Here is a 17010-nt window from a genome sequence, read left to right as displayed (position 1 = left end):
CTGCAGAGGCATTTGCAAGAAACCAGCTGATTGGCTAAAAATGGTGGAGAGGGGACAACATGAAAGAGATAAAGCGAAAGCGAGTATAGGAGGAAAAAAGAGGGAAAGAGAGGGCTGGTAAGACGCTTTCATGCGCTATTTCTGTCACGTAAGACGCATCTACTTAATACAAAGACAGGTATACGCAAATAATTAAAGCTCTTCAAGTAAAAGCTTAAAGAGAAAACATCAGATTATAGTGTGAGTGACGATTTCAATTGCAGCCGAGTTCGCTTTTATGCAAGAAATATAGGAGAATTCACCTTTCTATATTTGGCTCTGAAAAGTGTTAATCTGTGAATGACAACAATGTTCGCGACTATGGATTGTTTCTATCAGTAACGGACACTGACGTTACAAGTGCCAAGGTGACATTTTCACCCCGACAATATCTTAAGGAGATCAAAAGTTTTAGTCTTCAATTAATCCCCTTATCTCTCCGTATAAATTGCTTAAACTTACTCCCAAACTCTATCCAGAGAAGCGTCCTCTTGCTAAATTTTTGTTTCTACTTGCTTTTCAAGGTCACTCAACATTGCGAGGTAATTCAACTGTTACTTTTATTCCAAGTTCTTCTAAAATCGTATGTGGTGAATCCTAAACTTTCCGAAAAGTTTCCTTCAAATCGTTACAAAACATTCTAATAGGGATTCTCCCTAAAAATCATTGTTCCTAATTGAATCTTCAAGGCTATCAGGCTATTTCCTTTTATCCCCTTTGTTGTTGTGCAGAAATCGCGAGCTTATCTGCCATTAATTGGTCAGACTGAAAGAGAGAGAGAGAGAGAGAGAGAGAGAGAAAGAGGACTGCCAGCTGAAATTTGACAAGGAATATCTGGGATAGCTAGTGATTTGTGATGTACAAGCAGAACGTTGCAGGAAAAATCATCACGTCCATGATTAATTTCGTACACTCGAAAAGGAAAGGAATCTTCATAGACATACAAAAAATGTACAAAGTTTGGATAAATCTTCGAAGTCCAAGAAGTTTTTTGACGTGTCCTCTTTATTGAGCAACCCTGGCCAGGTTCTCTTACGCAAGGTCTACTTTTTTCTCATTCAGTGTTACAGAGCAATAAGAAGCACTGAGTATCCCTTGAAGCATTTCAGTTTTGGAGATGCACCAAAAGTTTCTGGTACAGAGTCTTTGTTTTTTTACTTACTAGAGAAGCTACTTTGCCACCATGAAGCTATTAGAGAGCACGCGCTTTGAAGCTATAAACAGTGCCTTGTCTATTAAGACTGGAGACAGTAAGATTGTTGGAAGGTATATCAATAATTTATAAAATTTTATTAACATTTCTCTGCAGTACAGTGAAAAAATGCTGTATCTGCAGTAAACACTAAGATGAGGAAATCAAAAATTATTATTAACATTCATTAAATTGTCAGTAATACATATCCTACATATTCAAGAGCTAATAGAAGTAGAGTAAATGTTGCTAACATTTTAATGAATTTTGATAGTCACTTAAAACTGGTTTTTCTCAATTCAGTACGTGATACGGCACTCTTTCATTAGAAGTCAATTAAATATTTCTTTTTTTTTTTTTGATAAATAACAAAATATTTCAGGATAGAGAGCTATTCATGCAAAATGGCTGGTAATGATAAACAATTATACAAACGTTTTAACGCAGAACAAGGCGTCAAGCCGCATGATTTACAAGCTTTATCACCACCACAAACGTCACTTGGAACTTCTCCAGCTCAAGGTTTATATAGGTATATAACAAAAAAGATATCACTTGCAATTTTCAATTCAATCCAATAATTTAAGCTGACTGATTATAACATTTTTATCCAGTCGTAGCATTTCGGGTGACGAGGATGGCCCATTGTGCGATACTATCAGCCGCAAAACTCTATTTTACTTAATTGCAACCTTGAATTCAGCCTTTCATCCTGATTACGATTTTTCTGATGCTAAGAGTCATGAATTTAGCAAAGAGCCTAGCTTACAATGGGTAATGAATGCCGTGGATAGTAATCTCAGTGCTACTGCCGGCGATCATTACCGTACTTTAAGATCTGCTTTGTGGGCTGCTGTAGATGATGAAATATCATTAAACGAATGTGATATCTACAGGTAATTGTTGACCAGTTTAAAATAAGAGTATTTCCTCTGATTACTGGACATTTTTAAATAGAGTTATATTAACTAAATGATTGATAATTCAAGTTACAATCCGGATTTTGCATCTGACCCATTTGGAGAAGATGGGTGCTTGTGGTCTTTCAATTATTTCTTCTATAATAAAAAACTGAAACGTATTGTATTTTTTACGTGTAGGGCAATAAAGTAAGTATAAGTCATGTTGAATTTTCCATTCAAAAACTTTTTTTTCTATTATTTACGTTTGGTTTTTTCTTTTATTTACAGTCCACTCTATGTGTTAGATTCTGGAGTTGGAAGTGATTTCGCAATGGACGAAGATGACGAGGATCATTATTAAATCAATATAGAGCCTGTTAAAAACTCTTTGCAACTGCTGAACAATTTAATCCATTCACCCTTTTTGTTACTTTAAATTTTAAAGAAATATCTTTCTGGGCTTTTTTTATCATGTAAACGTGCTTTTCTTTAGTTTATGACAATTGTATTATGATAATCTCAGTATGTTTTTTCAGCCTCCAGTATCTTATGATTAATCAGGAAGAGACTTTTTTTAAATTTTTACCTGTACACAGCTTTTATAGCTTTATTAGTGAGAGTGATAAGGTAGACTGAAAATAGTTTTTTTTTTTATGAAAGAAAGCATTAATATTATTTTCTTTCTTTCCTTTTTTTTGTATTCATTCACAAAGCTTTTGTAAATAAGCTTCACTTATGACAGTTTATATTTTTGTGATAAACTTCATTATTTTAGTAACATTACCAGATATACTGACTTTAAACAGACCATTACTAATTATTAGTATCAGTATTTTACAGTACTGTGAGGTTTTTGTAAAAGTAATGTGGATTTCTAATTTCGTTAATAATTAATTTTTTCTAGTTGACATTTTCCAGTTGATGATCCAAATTTTACAATGATAGGCTGATAGTATTGAAACAAAAAATTATGTGTTGTAAATAGATATCTGCAGTAATTGGTGATATTGAGGTATTATAGGAATTTTCTGTATGTATTACAGAATAGAATAATACAATGAGTACAAAATTATAGTGATGAAATTAGAAATGTACATGTTTTAATTAATTGTATTATTACAAAAAAAAAAAAAACAAAGAGTCTTCATATGTATCTCATTAAATAGGTTTGATGCTCATGCACATCGTAGATTAATTATCCAATAATAATTATTACAGAAACTGTGCAATATTATGACAGTTCAGTGTGATGATGCTTTAATCAAGCAATTCATATCCAGATAAACAGTCAACAGATAAAATTATATCTGTATCTTAATCAAATTTGCTTTCAAATTAATTTAATAGAACTTTGTTAAGAGAATAAAATTCAGCTTTTAGTATAGATGTACGAATATATATGTCATTTTAATTATTTGGACCAAAAATCTATATGTCCATTATCGAATAAATGTTCAAAATCGGTATATCCTGCTTTGGAGAAAGTCTTTACATTCTGTTTGAATATCATTCAAGCATTAATATTATGCATAATTACAGTAAACTAAGAGCCGATTTCACCAACTTGGCTAATATTAATTGGAGCTTAAACAGATTTTAAACCAACCTGCATGACGCATCAATATTTTGAATTCATTTCAATTTTTAAGCAGAATTGTTGGAATCGGCACTAATTTACTCACGGGGATTTTAAGACTATTTGTACATCATAACATCCGGTGATTGGTACATGCACATATAAGCATCGCAGAGTAGTCTTTTTGCATGTTCTGGAAGATGACGATCATCTGTTAATTCGGTTAGGTAATTTCCTCCTTCTTCGCTTAGCCAGTATGGAAAATCTGGACATGGCACCATTTCAGGTATGTTATAGCCATTTTGCTCTCCTAAAGAAATTCACATTTTCTATAAAGTCTAATAAACTTATCCAGAAAAATGATCCTTTACCTTTCCTGTCAGCCATTGAATCAAAAAAACACCAAAGGGCCTCAGATCCAGAGCCACATTTTACAAAGCATACATAATGAGAGGTTTCTATGCAAACCACAGCTGACAGCTCTAAGTACAAACGTGGAACCGGACAATGCTCTTGTAGAATTGCGAATTCCATGGGTACAACCAGTTTTTTAGGCTCATGATTGGTTCTTCTCTCATGACTATGAACCTAGAATTAATTATATATATAAATTTGTAAATAAATCGCTTTTAACAGCTTTATCTGTTTCAGAATAATACTAACTTTTTCTAGACATGCCAAACAAAAAGCTATGCTTTCCAAGCCCATTCCACATTGTCCATAACATTCCTTGCATTCGAATTCTGCCAGTTTCCCACAAACAGTGCATTGTCGAGGTGCTATATATTAATTAAATATTTGTTAAGTAACTTAAGTTAATTAATAGAAGTCTTATAACACTCACAGTCTTCTATTAAGTCAGTGACATCTAGGAGTAGAGTAGGTTGAATTTTTTGGTACATTTTAAACGATTTGCCAAATCTAGGCATCTGAATGATTAAGCAAGATGGAACTTCTTTTAATCTTATATTGCTTGTTAAAAAACTTTGTTCTAGCAACTGCTGTACCGTAGGTAAATTTAGTTGCTCGTCCTTCTCAACAAATAACTGATAGTGATAAGCATCTTGACCTGAACTCAGTTTTAGGAATGGTTCAGCGTTTAGAATTTGAGCGACTAGCGATGTGAGAAATTCTTCAGGATCTGAAAAAATATAATTACCATTTCACATTATGATCTATTGCTTTATTAAAATGTTTGAATTAAATATTTTTACCTTTTTCTTCACTAGTGAGACCAGAAACTGAAGATAGCCTTTCTAATAATGTTCGTAATTTCATAACACGATCTGATCTTACAAACATATTTTTTCTCAGTGGATTCACAATTTCTTCCCTCAACACTCTTTGCACTTCTTCATACTGAGGACAGTCTTTTTCATTAGGCGGCCTAGTAAGAATAATTTTATATTTGTTTGAATAATATTAAACACACACAGTTTTTTATAAATAATGTTTTTGTTACCGATATAAAAGAGTATCAAAAACGCTGGTAAATGTGAACATGCTGAATAATGTGGCATCCAAGTAACAAGAGTTATGATGGCCTTGAATTCCACGATATTTTCCGCAAATACTTTCCAGGTTTTCTTTTACGCAAATAGGCCTTACAATTCCTGTAATAACAGAATCCTCTTGACTTTCATAATTATTCACACTATTGTAAGAACCATGCTCTATTTTTGTCTGTAAAATATTTGTCATCATTTAATCAGTTTACTCATTAAATATAGTTTGTTAAAAAAATTGATTACCGTTTTGTTATCACACTGAAAGCAGTGTTCTATATCTGTAAAAATAGCTCTATATGGTCTGCATTGAAAATATCGCACATGATTATAAGTTCCATCTGTACCAAGTGGATGCACCTCATCCTTAAAAATCAATATATATATGTAAAATAATATTATGCCTCCGAAGTATAAAAGTCCCTACCAATTCTACAGCAGCCATTAATTTTCCAGTTGCCATCCCTGCAGGTGTCCCAATCCAGCGTAATATTCCATAATGAACATCTGAGCCTAAGCATACTTTTACAACCGAATCTATACTTAAATTTTTATAATTTTCGCAATGTCCGAACCGTTTATTCTCATTTTTTTCCAATGCTTTACCTGTAAAAGATTTTAAGTTTTCTGCTATTATAAATAAAATAAGCTTTTTTTCAGGGATAATTGCTTTATGTAGGTTTTTAGAAGTCTAGAAATATATATCCTTAATTTGAGAACCAAAATTACTAAATCAATAGAAAACACTATAAGCTTACTAGATCTAATTAAATTTAGATGATTGAATTCGTCTATGTCACTGTAAATATTTGACTCTATATCACTACTCCACTTGTGCTCCAAGACAACTGTAGGAATGTTTTGTAGTGCTGCCATGTTATTAGAAAACTACAAAATTCTTAGCACTAAGATGCTTGAAGGTAACAACTTACAGACAGCAGACCAAGTTGGTCTATTTTTATCCACCTTGGCTATAATTAGTTCTCTCTGCATACGGAAGTGAAAGTAAAGCCAAACTTACACACAAGTTTACCAAATTTTAGCTAAGCATTGATTAAATGAACTGTCAGCTATATATATAATTTTCTTCTCAGTATTTTAAGGATAGATAAAAAATAATAATAAAATTATCATTACCTAAATGTGAGTTGCTTTGTGTTTTTAATTTTTCACTAATATCAAGCTCATTGTGGTAGATCAATGAACTTGTTGGAGCATCTGAGGTGCAGGCAATACTATGATTATTATTTTTACTATCATCAAAAGAGCCATATGTTTCCAATAACATAGATTGTAATATGTTTTTTTTTTCATCCAGAAAATCATCTTCCAAATTGTTCTTTATAGGTAAAGCTGAAATAAAAAATAAGTTTCATTATTTTTGTTTCTTTGTAGAAACCAACATTAAAAATTTTGCTATATTCATTCATACTTTTCTCAAAGCTTTTGCTGATTGCAGGTTCTGTTTTATAAGGAATAATTTTATTTAATGGAGCAAAAACTCCACTGGCATGAGTAGATACAAAATATTCTGATGTTAATAATGACACCTTTGACAATTCTTCATGATCCTGTAAAAATATTTCAATAAAAGTTACAAATTCTTATATAAAGTTAGAATTATCATCTTACCAATAAATCTAATCCAAAATAAAATCCAGTGCTAAGTTCTGATACAGGACCAATGTATTTCACAATAGCTAGATGTTTTACACAAGAATTAGTATCAGGTTGGTACCATACTCTGTCATTTAAAGAAATACATTTAAGTTCCTCACAAAGGGCCTTATTAGCCATCAAAGCAACTCTTTCTTGGGGTATAGTGATAGCAGGTAAGAATTCCCATAATTTGGAAGGAATAGGGAGTAAATCATATCTGTGGCAACGCCACTCACTGTTAGACCATAGATCAGACTCAACATCTCTCACTCGTACCCTGATAAAACTATCCTTTTCTTCTTCCAGAGCCTCAACTACTGTTCCTAATTGCAGTGTATTTACATTAACACTGCAGCTGCCAGATAGTTTTGTCAGAATTGTCTTTCGTTTAGCAATGTAAAATTGCTGTGGATGATTCCCATGATTGTAAGCACACTTTTCCATGTTTTATTGTAAATATTTAAGATCACATCTTTAACAGAAAACTTTTCAATCTACCGCAGAAAACACATGGTAGGATTCAATTGTGTTCCATTGAATTATTATAACCTTAGACATAATTGCAGCTTAATTGAGGAAGAATTAAAAAATGTTTTGAAGGACATATTATTAATTACATTCACTGCAGTTTAGGCTCGTTTATTTCATACATAGAAGAGGGTAAAGAAGAGGATATCTGCAGGTTTCTGATTCTCCAGTAAAGTGTTGAAAACATTGGTATCGTTAGTATCAACTGATAATAGTGATAACACTAATAACTTGAAGGTTGGATTGGGTTGCTGCAATTAGTGGGTCCACAATGGAACCAAGAAGAATGAGAGAGAATGGCCGAACCTGATGGGAATCTGCTTCTGTTGTAATTTCATGGTCATATCACGGCTCCAATTCCAATCCAATACACCTTTCGCGCAATTCGTCTTCATTCTATATATATATACATTTATTAAGATGTGTCACTACATTTCAGCTAACTTCAATTTATAGAATTTAAACGAAGTGAAGTTAGCTACTCTGAAGTCTTTCCTGTTCTGTTGATTTTCTATACATACATACTATCTATACTATACGTCTGACAAGTGAAAGTTTAACCTGCAGTTTAACCTTTTAAATAATTAATGGATTTCTACAATTTTTACTGTAGTTTTAAACAATAATCCGCTTTGACTTTTTAAATATGGTACGAATTATCACTCTCTTACCTTTAAGGCTAATAGGGCTTCAATGAAACAGTATCTCTGACAAATATAGAATTTGATGTCTGTCATTTTAAAGTTGACGTTTTTGTTTATAATCTAAAAATCATAAATGAAAAGAAACTGATTATCAATATTTTTTATACTCTAACTGAATTACTATAAATAAATAACCATTTTAGGATGACGATGTAGCTGCTCTTCAAAGCTTAGAGCGGCTAACAACAGAGTTTTTTTCACCAGAAACCAGTAATGAACGAAAGCGAACAATTGAAAAAAGTTTTCAGGAATTTGCGGCTCAAGTTAATTCCTGGAGACCCTGCCTTCATTTTTTATCATCTACAAATAATCATTATGTCAGCATGTTCGCTTTGTCTACATTGGAGGTAAGTTTTATCTATATTAAAGTTAATAATTGATATTTCAGTTATTAATCTTGTATTTACTGTTTAGAAAACTATTGCAAGGAGGTGGCCCATACTTCCTTGGGAAGACAGGGCTCTTACAAGATCCACTCTGTATACTTTATCCCTTGAAAGAGGAGTTGCTCCATTTGTGAGAAACAAAGTAGTTAAGTTAGTCGTAGATATAGCAAGACATGATTGGCCACATTTTTATCCTGATTTTTATTCAAACATTTTACAGGTAAATTAATTTTTAATAATTCATTATTAATAAATTGATTTTTATTAATTCTGTCATTTTTCCAAAAGTTATTTGAACACAAACATACAAGACTGCTGGGTTTAGTTTATTTAAGAACGGCTTCTGAGGAGCTGGCAACACCAAGGGAAGATTTACCATTGCAAAGGAAGACTGAATTATTTCGATTCTTAAGCAGCCAAGTGCCTCTGACATTAGACACACTTACTGGTATGTAGAAAATTGAAAATTTTTAAAAACTTGTTACTAATTATAATAAAAAATAATTTTTCTAGTGCTGTTAATTGAAACCATGAGATTACAAAACAGATCAGGAACTGTTACTCCACCACCATCACCAACAAGTGGGCAAACCGTTCCACCTATAAGAGCAATTTTTGATGTGGAAGGGTTTGCAACTGGAGCTAGCGAAGCTGGTATTGCTACATTAGAAGTTATTGCACATTTCTTCAGTTGGATTGATCTTACAGATCAAATCTCAACCAATCTTTTAGATGCCATTTTCTCTTGTGCCAGATATAACGACTCTATGGTATAAAAATTTCTGTAATTTTTTTTCTATTCATTTAATAATATTGATTAAAACACTAAAATATCTTAATTATTTATTACAGAATAATAGGCAAATAGAGACAGCAATTCAAGCAATGACAACAATAAATGAACTTTTGTATCGTCCACTAAGCTCTCCAACAGTTTCAGATCGTTTACTACTGCAAATTTTTCAGAATGGAATCTTTCTCTTTCAATCTATGGAATGCTTGGATTCCATAGATGAAAGGTAGAGAATTTATACCAAAAAAGTACAAATAGAATTAAAATATAACAGGAATAATATTCTTTTTCTTTCAGCTATATGGAAAAAATTACAGAGTTCTTACAACTTTTTGTAACAAATCATCTGAAAAGATTGGAATCTTGTGCCAAGTTTCCAGTAAATGCTTTGCTAGAATTTTTATTCCATCACACATTTCAGCAATGCTCTACGATAAATTGTTATTTGCGTTGTTTAGAAGTATGGAATATTTTGTTTGAAAGTACCCAATCGCGATATTCCCAAGTTGCTTTAGCATTAGTCGAAAAGGTTTTACAAAAAATCAGCTTTAAATTAAATGCTAGAGTTTTGAAGGATTTGGACACTGAAAATTTGGATGAAAATGTAAAAACCAAAAATATTTTTGAAAACTAATTAATTTTAAATGATTGTTTTTAATAAATATTTTCTATCTCCTTAGGAAGAAACAGAATGGCAGCATTTTTTAAGATGCAATATAGAGTGCTTGGCAAAAATTGCTGATATTTTTCCAATGCCAGTTTTCACATTACTGGTTAGTATAGAATAATATTTAACAAAATTTATTATATGAGTTAAATAAAATCGATTTCAATATTTCCAGTATCAATCTTGGAGAGAGGGGTTGGTAATATTTGGGAAATTAGGCTCAGCACTGAGCAATGGCCAAGTAATTCTTTTAAATGAAATAGATGCATCAAATGTTCACTCACACCTAAGAGATTTAGCATCAATGACACAAGCTGTGGCTAGATTATATTCTATATTCCTTGGCGAGCAGCCAGATATAGTTCAAACTTTAGCAGAAGAAGTGGTTTCCCAAACATTAGATGTTTGCATTTTTGCAAAGGACAATCAGCTTCATCGGGCCGCCATTCAGCCACCCACTATCGCTTTGGATCTAATTGAAGTGTGAGCTTCTGCCTAATTACATGCAATATTAGAAATCTAATGTTTTCAATTTATAGTCACTCGCAGTTCCTAGCTTCGCTGCAAGCCTGGTGTCACTGGATACTAAAAGGACCAGAGAAGGCAAGAGAATCATTTTGTGAACGTTGCATCAATGCCTGTTTTTGGGTTTTAACGTACACTTCCTGCGATCAGCTTCCACCTGTGAACCTAATACATTCAGCCACCCATTTATTCCAAAGTGTCATTGTCATTCTCAAACCTAACTTATGGGATCAACCAACATTCAGAAATTTAATCTGTGTAGGGACGTACAATTATCTGAAATCAGACACTGTCAAAGTTTTGAGGAGGGCGCTTATCAATGCTATTGTTTTACCAAATGGAGATGGAGCTACAAGACAGAGATTAATGGGTATAATTATCAAAATTAGCTTTAAATTTTTTTGAAAAGTATTTAACACCTTATTGCAACAGGTATAATGGTAGCTGCTCTTTCTGAGTCACTGGGCACTTTGGGACAAGCAGTACCTTCGGACTCAACAATATCTATGACTGTGCCACCATTGACCCAATTACTGGAAGATTGTTCTTCTTCATCTACAACAATAAAAAAAATGCTTCATATTTGTCTGGAGACTGTAATAAATCGAGTTCTAGAGCTACTACCTTGCTGCATAAGGACTCAGAGCACGTGTGAGGCCCTTCTTAGTTTTCTCCACTCGACATTTCTAGTTCTTCAACAACAGCTAGGTCCTGAATTTACTCAAAATGCAGTCCAAACTTTGTTACAGATATACACAAGGTAAAAATTCTTTTTATTGCTTAGATTAATTATGATAATCAATTATTAATATTTTTTGTTAACAGAGAAAATATACCAGCGGGACCAGCACTGGATCAGCTACTGGAAATTTTAATATTAGTCGTTTCAGCGCCTAGCAGTGCATTTAAGGCGTTTGTTCCTTCCGTTACAAGTTTGTGTTTGGGCCAGGTTTGGCCTGCAGTAGGGCATGATCTTGGAGCACATCCAGATACAACTCTAGTATTGTTAAAGCTTTTCCATAGGTATGACAAAGATATTAACAATCACTAGGTCAAATTTTATAATCTTATCCAATTGACGGGCATTTTCAGTATTTTAATGCATCGTTGGCAGTATTTCTATAATACTTCTGTATTAAGAACTCTCGGTCATCCGGATGGAGATGAGCTAGTAGAGCATAAAGAGGAATTAGTTGCTATTCTGGAGGCATTTGGTCAGGCATTGCTTCAGCCAGATGTCAATATTTTCAGACAGAGCTTGCAAAGTTTAGAACAGTTAAACGTTAGATGGAGACTGTACCAACGTTCTGTTTTTAAAGAGCATCTTTTAAATAGATTTTTAATGGCTCTATTCACTGTTTTATTCCAACAGTAAGATAATTTATTTCTATACAGTAGACTAAACCGATAATAAATTTAATCGACCTAATAAAAATGTTTTAGATCTCACAATTTATTAGCTGATGAAATTGCAGCTGCTATTCATAGTCTAGCTTCTGTTAACATTGGATGGTTCTTTGCACAATTTTTACCCTCTTTTCTTGTTAGCTGTGATGGCATAGATGATATGCAACGAACGACATTGTTAACCAATTTTGACAAGTCCACCGTAAGTTTTACACTAAATATTATTATGATACATTTCTCTAAAGGGTACTGTGACAAGTATATATCATCATTATTGGTATGACTATTTTTTTTAGGATCAACCAACATTGATGAGGTCTGTTCTTAGACTGATTTCTGACCTTCGATGTTATCAGCTATGCCGACCTGGTTGAACGACTGATAACTGCAATTATAGCATTTTGAGAAAAGTGCATTTTACGAGAACTCTCTGACATCTAAATGAAATCCTAACATTCCCATTGGAAGGATCAAGAACCACTCACTAGCATTTTTAATCTGTATAAAAAAGTATGCATGTAAAAAGAACTAATGCTGCAGGCAACAGTCGAAATAAATGCCCTGCTTTTTACTTCCTTGATATCATTCTCCTTAACAAATTTTTAGTAGACGATATTTTAATTTCTTTTTTGTAATAGTTTATAAAAGAAACTGATTAAATTGCATTGCAATGTTTGTTTACACTAGAAGTCTTTATAAATGAGATGCAGAGCTTATCAGTATGTTTATCCAAGTATGGGTAGATATTTTCGTAGTTTCTTATCGTTTTTCCCCACTCCTGATAAATGAAATCAGCTAGATAACCCTACGATCCTTCTTCTTACCGTCTTAGACGTTTAGTGATCGTCGACAATGTCTCGGCTATTGTTAGGAAAAGTAGCTACTCCGCGTTTAATAATAACCAGGAGCCTGGTAACAGATCCAAAATATGATTTTCTAAAGCAATTGGGGATCACTGCTGAAAATCATGGACTGTTCGATGGCAGATGGGGAGGATCTGGCAAGGTAAACCCTGGTTCTCGCCATTGCCTTATTTACAAGATATTTGCACACTGATAAACAAGTATGATCTAATGAAATATAATAATTTCTATGTTAACGAAGATCGCCGAGTCAATTTCACCAGCTACAGGAAAAGTTATTGCCAGGGTGAGAGAGTCCACTCCTCAGGAAGCAAGTAATGCAATAACAGAAGCGAGGAAAGCTTGGCCACAATGGGCCGCATTACCAGCTCCAGCAAGGGGAGAAATCGTTCGTCAGATTGGAGATGAATTGAGAAAAAATCTTAGGCCCCTTGGTCGTCTTGTTTCTCTGGAAATGGGTAAATGAAATTATTTTTATAGAGCGATTGAATGTATTAATGCATTAACATGAACATTCTTTTAGGGAAAATACTGCCAGAAGGTATTGGTGAGGTCCAAGAGTATATAGATATTTGTGATTATGCAGTAGGATTATCAAGGATGCTGCCAGGAAGCATTTTCCCTTCAGAAAGGAAAAATCATGCTCTTTTGGAGAAGTGGAATCCTGTGGGTGTCGTCAGTGTTATTTCAGCCTTCAATTTTCCTGTTGCTGTTTATGGGTGGAACAGTGCAATTGCCATGGTGTGTGGTAATACTGTAGTGTGGAAGGGAGCACCGACCACTTCTCTAGTCTCAATTGCTACCACTAAAATCATTGCTGGAGTGCTTGAACGTAACGGGGTCCCTGGATCCGTAGCTGCCATGGTGAGTGGTGGGGCAGATGTTGGTGAAATTCTAGCCACTGATAAAAGGTAATTATCGCTAAATTGTAAATCTTCTTACATTCCTAATATTTTTGTTTCAATTTTTTGTAGAGTGCCTTTGGTTTCCTTTACCGGAAGTACTAAAGTTGGAAAACAAGTGGCCTTAAAAGTTCAAGATAGGTTTGGAAAATCACTGCTTGAACTAGGTGGCAATAATGCTTTGATAGGTAAAATATTTTTTGCTTTTCATAACTAGATGCTTCCCTGAATTAATTAATTCCTATTACAGTGGCCCAAGATGCTGATTTAGAGATGGCTATCAGGGCCGCGGTATTTTCCTGCATTGGAACTGCTGGTCAAAGGTGCACAACTACTAGAAGACTAATTCTTCACAGCAAAGTAAAAAAGGAGTTCTTAAGTAAGCTGAAGACTGCTTACAAGAGTATATTGGAAAGGATCGGCGACCCATTAGACGATGGAACTTTATATGGACCATTGCACAATCAGGAAGCAGTGGATGCTTACAAAGTAAAAAGAAAATGATAAAAATTTGTATCAATGATTTTATGACAAAAATTTACAGGAAACCATAAAGAAAGCCACAGAGTCAGGTGGAACCATAGAGTTTGGAGGAAAACAAATTGAACGTCCGGGTTTCTATGTTGAACCAACTATTATTTCCGGTATATCAGCGGATGCTGAAGTAATTCAGAGAGAAACATTTGCCCCGATCGTTTATATACTAGAAGCTGGTTCCCTAGATGAAGCAATTGCTCTCAATAATAACGTAGAACAAGGTTTGAGCAGTTCACTATTTACAAGGAGCATTAGCAACGTATTCCAGGTACTTTTTGCTTATCAGAAAATATTTTTAAAATTAAATAAATACTAATGTTGTACTTTGTTATGTTAGTGGGTTGGACCACATGGATCGGATTGTGGAATTGTAAATGTAAACATAGGTACGAGTGGAGCAGAGATTGGAGGAGCTTTTGGTGGTGAAAAGGCAACTGGCGGGGGACGTGAAAGTGGCTCAGATGCATGGAAGCACTATATGCGTAGAGCTACAGTCACCGTCAATCATGGCAATGAATTACCACTAGCCCAGGGCATTAAATTTGAATAAGGCCTCTTGTAGAGTATCGTGAAACTTAATTGTTTAATATAAATCGTACAAAATCTACTTCGATATCTACAGAGCCCTTCTTGTGAAATTTGTACACTCGTGGTAGATCGTATCGCAGTTCAGCTACAACAGTGCCCTTTGCACCATACTTCTCTGCTGCCCGAAGAACATGCCTGCGAGTACTTGTCTTATGCAAAGAATATACTGTATTTCTTGCCAACTTTACTGCTATTTCGAGAAATTTCATGTCCATACCAGCATTGTGCTTGGTCCCAAACGGTGGGTTCATTATAACTGTATCGAAAAATTTCTCGAATTTCCCTGAAAGAAACAACCATTTTATTTTATTAAATTATACTATAATGGACCATTTCACGTCAAAACGCGCTAAGAAAAATACTCCGAGACCTGTGCATTTTGATATGAAACGATTCTTAATACTCTGTTTTCTACATTTTTTACCTGGGAGGTATTGCAATATATCACACTGTACAGCATCAACAAATAAATCTAGGTCATCACAGTTTTTATACTGAATGTCCAATGCATTCGAATCTATCTCAAATCCAACTACATAATTTGCATTAAGCATTTTAGCTCCAAGAGAAAGAATACCACAACCAGAGCCTAAATCTGCCACAGCTTTGTTCTCAATGTCCTCAAACTGTGACTGAGCTGTGTATAAAAGATGAGAAGCAATATGTGCACTGGTTGGATATTGTTCTAATAATATTTTTGGTTCCTCAAACACATCCAGTTGCTGCAAATACTCTTCCAACTTTCGTAGTGGTAGTGCAGCCATCTCTCGTCTGCTTTAGTAACTTTATTTAGCTAAGTGTTGTTTAATATTGAACAGTCGTTTAATAGTTAAATTTATTTGCTATCGAATCTTGGAAGAACAGGTAAAATTAAATTTCCAAATGAAGAATCTGTTGTTACAAAATAACCAAAAGAGGCAGTATGAGCTGCCCATTGGGAGGCTCTCATTGTTACTCCATCTGAAGATTGCGTTGAAGGCTAGAAGAATATTATAAAAAAATAAATAGAAGAAATTTAAAAATAGTTGATATAGAAATTCTTAATTTTACCAAATTGGGAGTAGAGGCAGCTGATGGTACAGTGATAGGATTATTTAAAGTTGGAGCAACACCTTGCTTTAACAGCATTTGCTTTTTTAACTGCAGTTCTTCTAAAATCTTTCTATTCTGTAATTCTATCATTAATAGTAACAGAAAAAAAGAACAAAAAATTAGTTGACTAGAAACAAATAATCAGATGTTTTAAAAAATATCTTTATTAAAGAATTACCCCTAGAATTTGGTTGAGAAAACGCCATCAAATGCAGCTCAATAAATAATTAAAAACCTATGAATCTCTTGTAACAAAGAGAACAGAACACTTATATGGTTATTGTAAATAAACAATATTATCTCTTTAAAGAAAAGAGACAAGCTCTATTTTTCAATTAAAGTCGACGAATAAATTATATTGACGTTAATTGAGGAGTTTGGATGACCAATGTTTACAACCTAGTCAACCTACGTGTATTTTGATCTAGCATAACCTGAAAGAACAATGAATATATATTACATCACAATTAAATTTTAACAAATGATTTAATTTGATATCTCACTATCTAAAAAAATCGCTTTTCTCATAATTTAATTAAATAAATAAAATATAGAAATTAATATATTAAAAAAAACGAACCTTATAAACGATTTAAGTAATTCGAGTGGGTGTGGATTGCCATTGGTTATGTCCTGTCCCCTGCTCCCCGCGTTTATATTCTCTAATTTTCTAACCTATTTGACACAAGCGTTTAAAAAAATAATTGTTTAGTTGGAAAGAAAAAGTTATATCTCCTGATAAAATCAAGATTGCTCAGAAATTAATATCTTAAAAAGATAAAATGCGGAAAAATACAAATAAATAATATTAGAAAAATTTATACCTTGATTTTCATTGGCTATAGGAAAGCAGAGTTCCCTGTTTGGTGGAAGTTAAGAGCGTTGTGCTATTGGTGAATTTGCATGAATTAATGTTTTATAAGGTATGGTGGGAAACTTGAATTATAGTTCTGAAAATTGTATTAATTTTTAATTAAATTTAAGACTGTCGTGCTGTTTATAGCGAAAGTCAAGGGCTTACAATTGTCCTATGGTTGCAGGAGAGTTCAAAATTGGAAATGAGTTGAGAAAGGTGAAATTGGAGATGAATGTGCGAATGTAAGATGAGGAAAGAAAGACACGACGTAGATTCGTAGATAATCAAG

The 17010-nt window shown here is 33.5% G+C and overlaps 6 protein-coding genes across 6 annotated transcripts; 3 read left to right on the top strand and 3 right to left on the bottom strand.

Moving 5' to 3' along the window:
• The first annotated feature begins 164 nt into the window (after window positions 1-164).
• On the top strand, window positions 165-3517 carry Maf1 (repressor of RNA polymerase III transcription Maf1). The gene is made up of 6 exons (XM_066738127.1): window positions 165-581; window positions 771-1305; window positions 1614-1763; window positions 1846-2127; window positions 2221-2340; window positions 2422-3517. The coding sequence occupies exons 2-6, from the start codon at window positions 1223-1225 to the stop codon at window positions 2492-2494; spliced, it is 708 nt and encodes a 235-aa protein (XP_066594224.1). The 5' UTR covers window positions 165-581; window positions 771-1222; the 3' UTR covers window positions 2495-3517.
• A 142-nt stretch (window positions 3518-3659) lies between these two features.
• Window positions 3660-7761, bottom strand: CYLD (ubiquitin carboxyl-terminal hydrolase CYLD). The gene is made up of 11 exons (XM_066738123.1): window positions 6847-7761; window positions 6647-6785; window positions 6352-6567; window positions 5642-5820; window positions 5461-5580; window positions 5172-5392; window positions 4924-5096; window positions 4554-4850; window positions 4373-4488; window positions 4081-4297; window positions 3660-4019 (listed from the first exon to the last, which is right to left on the bottom strand). Exons 1-11 carry the CDS (start codon window positions 7315-7317, stop codon window positions 3829-3831), a joined length of 2340 nt encoding a protein of 779 aa, XP_066594220.1. The 5' UTR covers window positions 7318-7761; the 3' UTR covers window positions 3660-3828.
• A 156-nt stretch (window positions 7762-7917) lies between these two features.
• Window positions 7918-12595, top strand: ebo (ellipsoid body open). Its single transcript, XM_066738115.1, has 15 exons — window positions 7918-8050; window positions 8249-8452; window positions 8520-8711; window positions 8780-8939; window positions 9005-9261; window positions 9344-9510; window positions 9582-9888; window positions 9965-10057; window positions 10127-10434; window positions 10491-10846; window positions 10909-11236; window positions 11302-11499; window positions 11569-11847; window positions 11920-12085; window positions 12180-12595. Exons 1-15 carry the CDS (start codon window positions 8048-8050, stop codon window positions 12255-12257), a joined length of 3096 nt encoding a protein of 1031 aa, XP_066594212.1. The 5' UTR covers window positions 7918-8047; the 3' UTR covers window positions 12258-12595.
• A 109-nt stretch (window positions 12596-12704) lies between these two features.
• On the top strand, window positions 12705-14792 carry Aldh7A1 (aldehyde dehydrogenase 7 family member A1). Its single transcript, XM_066738124.1, has 7 exons — window positions 12705-12888; window positions 12988-13204; window positions 13270-13657; window positions 13721-13836; window positions 13899-14137; window positions 14193-14453; window positions 14523-14792. The coding sequence occupies exons 1-7, from the start codon at window positions 12736-12738 to the stop codon at window positions 14733-14735; spliced, it is 1587 nt and encodes a 528-aa protein (XP_066594221.1). The 5' UTR covers window positions 12705-12735; the 3' UTR covers window positions 14736-14792.
• Mettl5 (Methyltransferase like 5) lies at window positions 14761-15537 on the bottom strand. Its single transcript, XM_066738128.1, has 2 exons — window positions 15198-15537; window positions 14761-15056 (listed from the first exon to the last, which is right to left on the bottom strand). Exons 1-2 carry the CDS (start codon window positions 15535-15537, stop codon window positions 14761-14763), a joined length of 636 nt encoding a protein of 211 aa, XP_066594225.1.
• A 71-nt stretch (window positions 15538-15608) lies between these two features.
• On the bottom strand, window positions 15609-17007 carry LOC136780072 (SOSS complex subunit C homolog). Its single transcript, XM_066738129.1, has 6 exons — window positions 16887-17007; window positions 16690-16815; window positions 16446-16540; window positions 16044-16299; window positions 15824-15948; window positions 15609-15752 (listed from the first exon to the last, which is right to left on the bottom strand). The coding sequence occupies exons 4-6, from the start codon at window positions 16069-16071 to the stop codon at window positions 15609-15611; spliced, it is 297 nt and encodes a 98-aa protein (XP_066594226.1). The 5' UTR covers window positions 16072-16299; window positions 16446-16540; window positions 16690-16815; window positions 16887-17007.
• Window positions 17008-17010: the final 3 nt, after the last annotated feature.

The sequence above is a fragment of the Prorops nasuta genome, unplaced genomic scaffold (genome assembly GCF_024137725.1).
Source record: "Prorops nasuta isolate Cenicafe-Biocafe unplaced genomic scaffold, Cenicafe_Pnas_1.2 PNAS00018, whole genome shotgun sequence".
In the NCBI taxonomy this organism is placed as follows: domain Eukaryota; kingdom Metazoa; phylum Arthropoda; class Insecta; order Hymenoptera; family Bethylidae; genus Prorops; species Prorops nasuta.
Note: the sequence above shows the minus strand (reverse complement) of the source record. Positions and strands in the feature narration are given on the sequence as shown.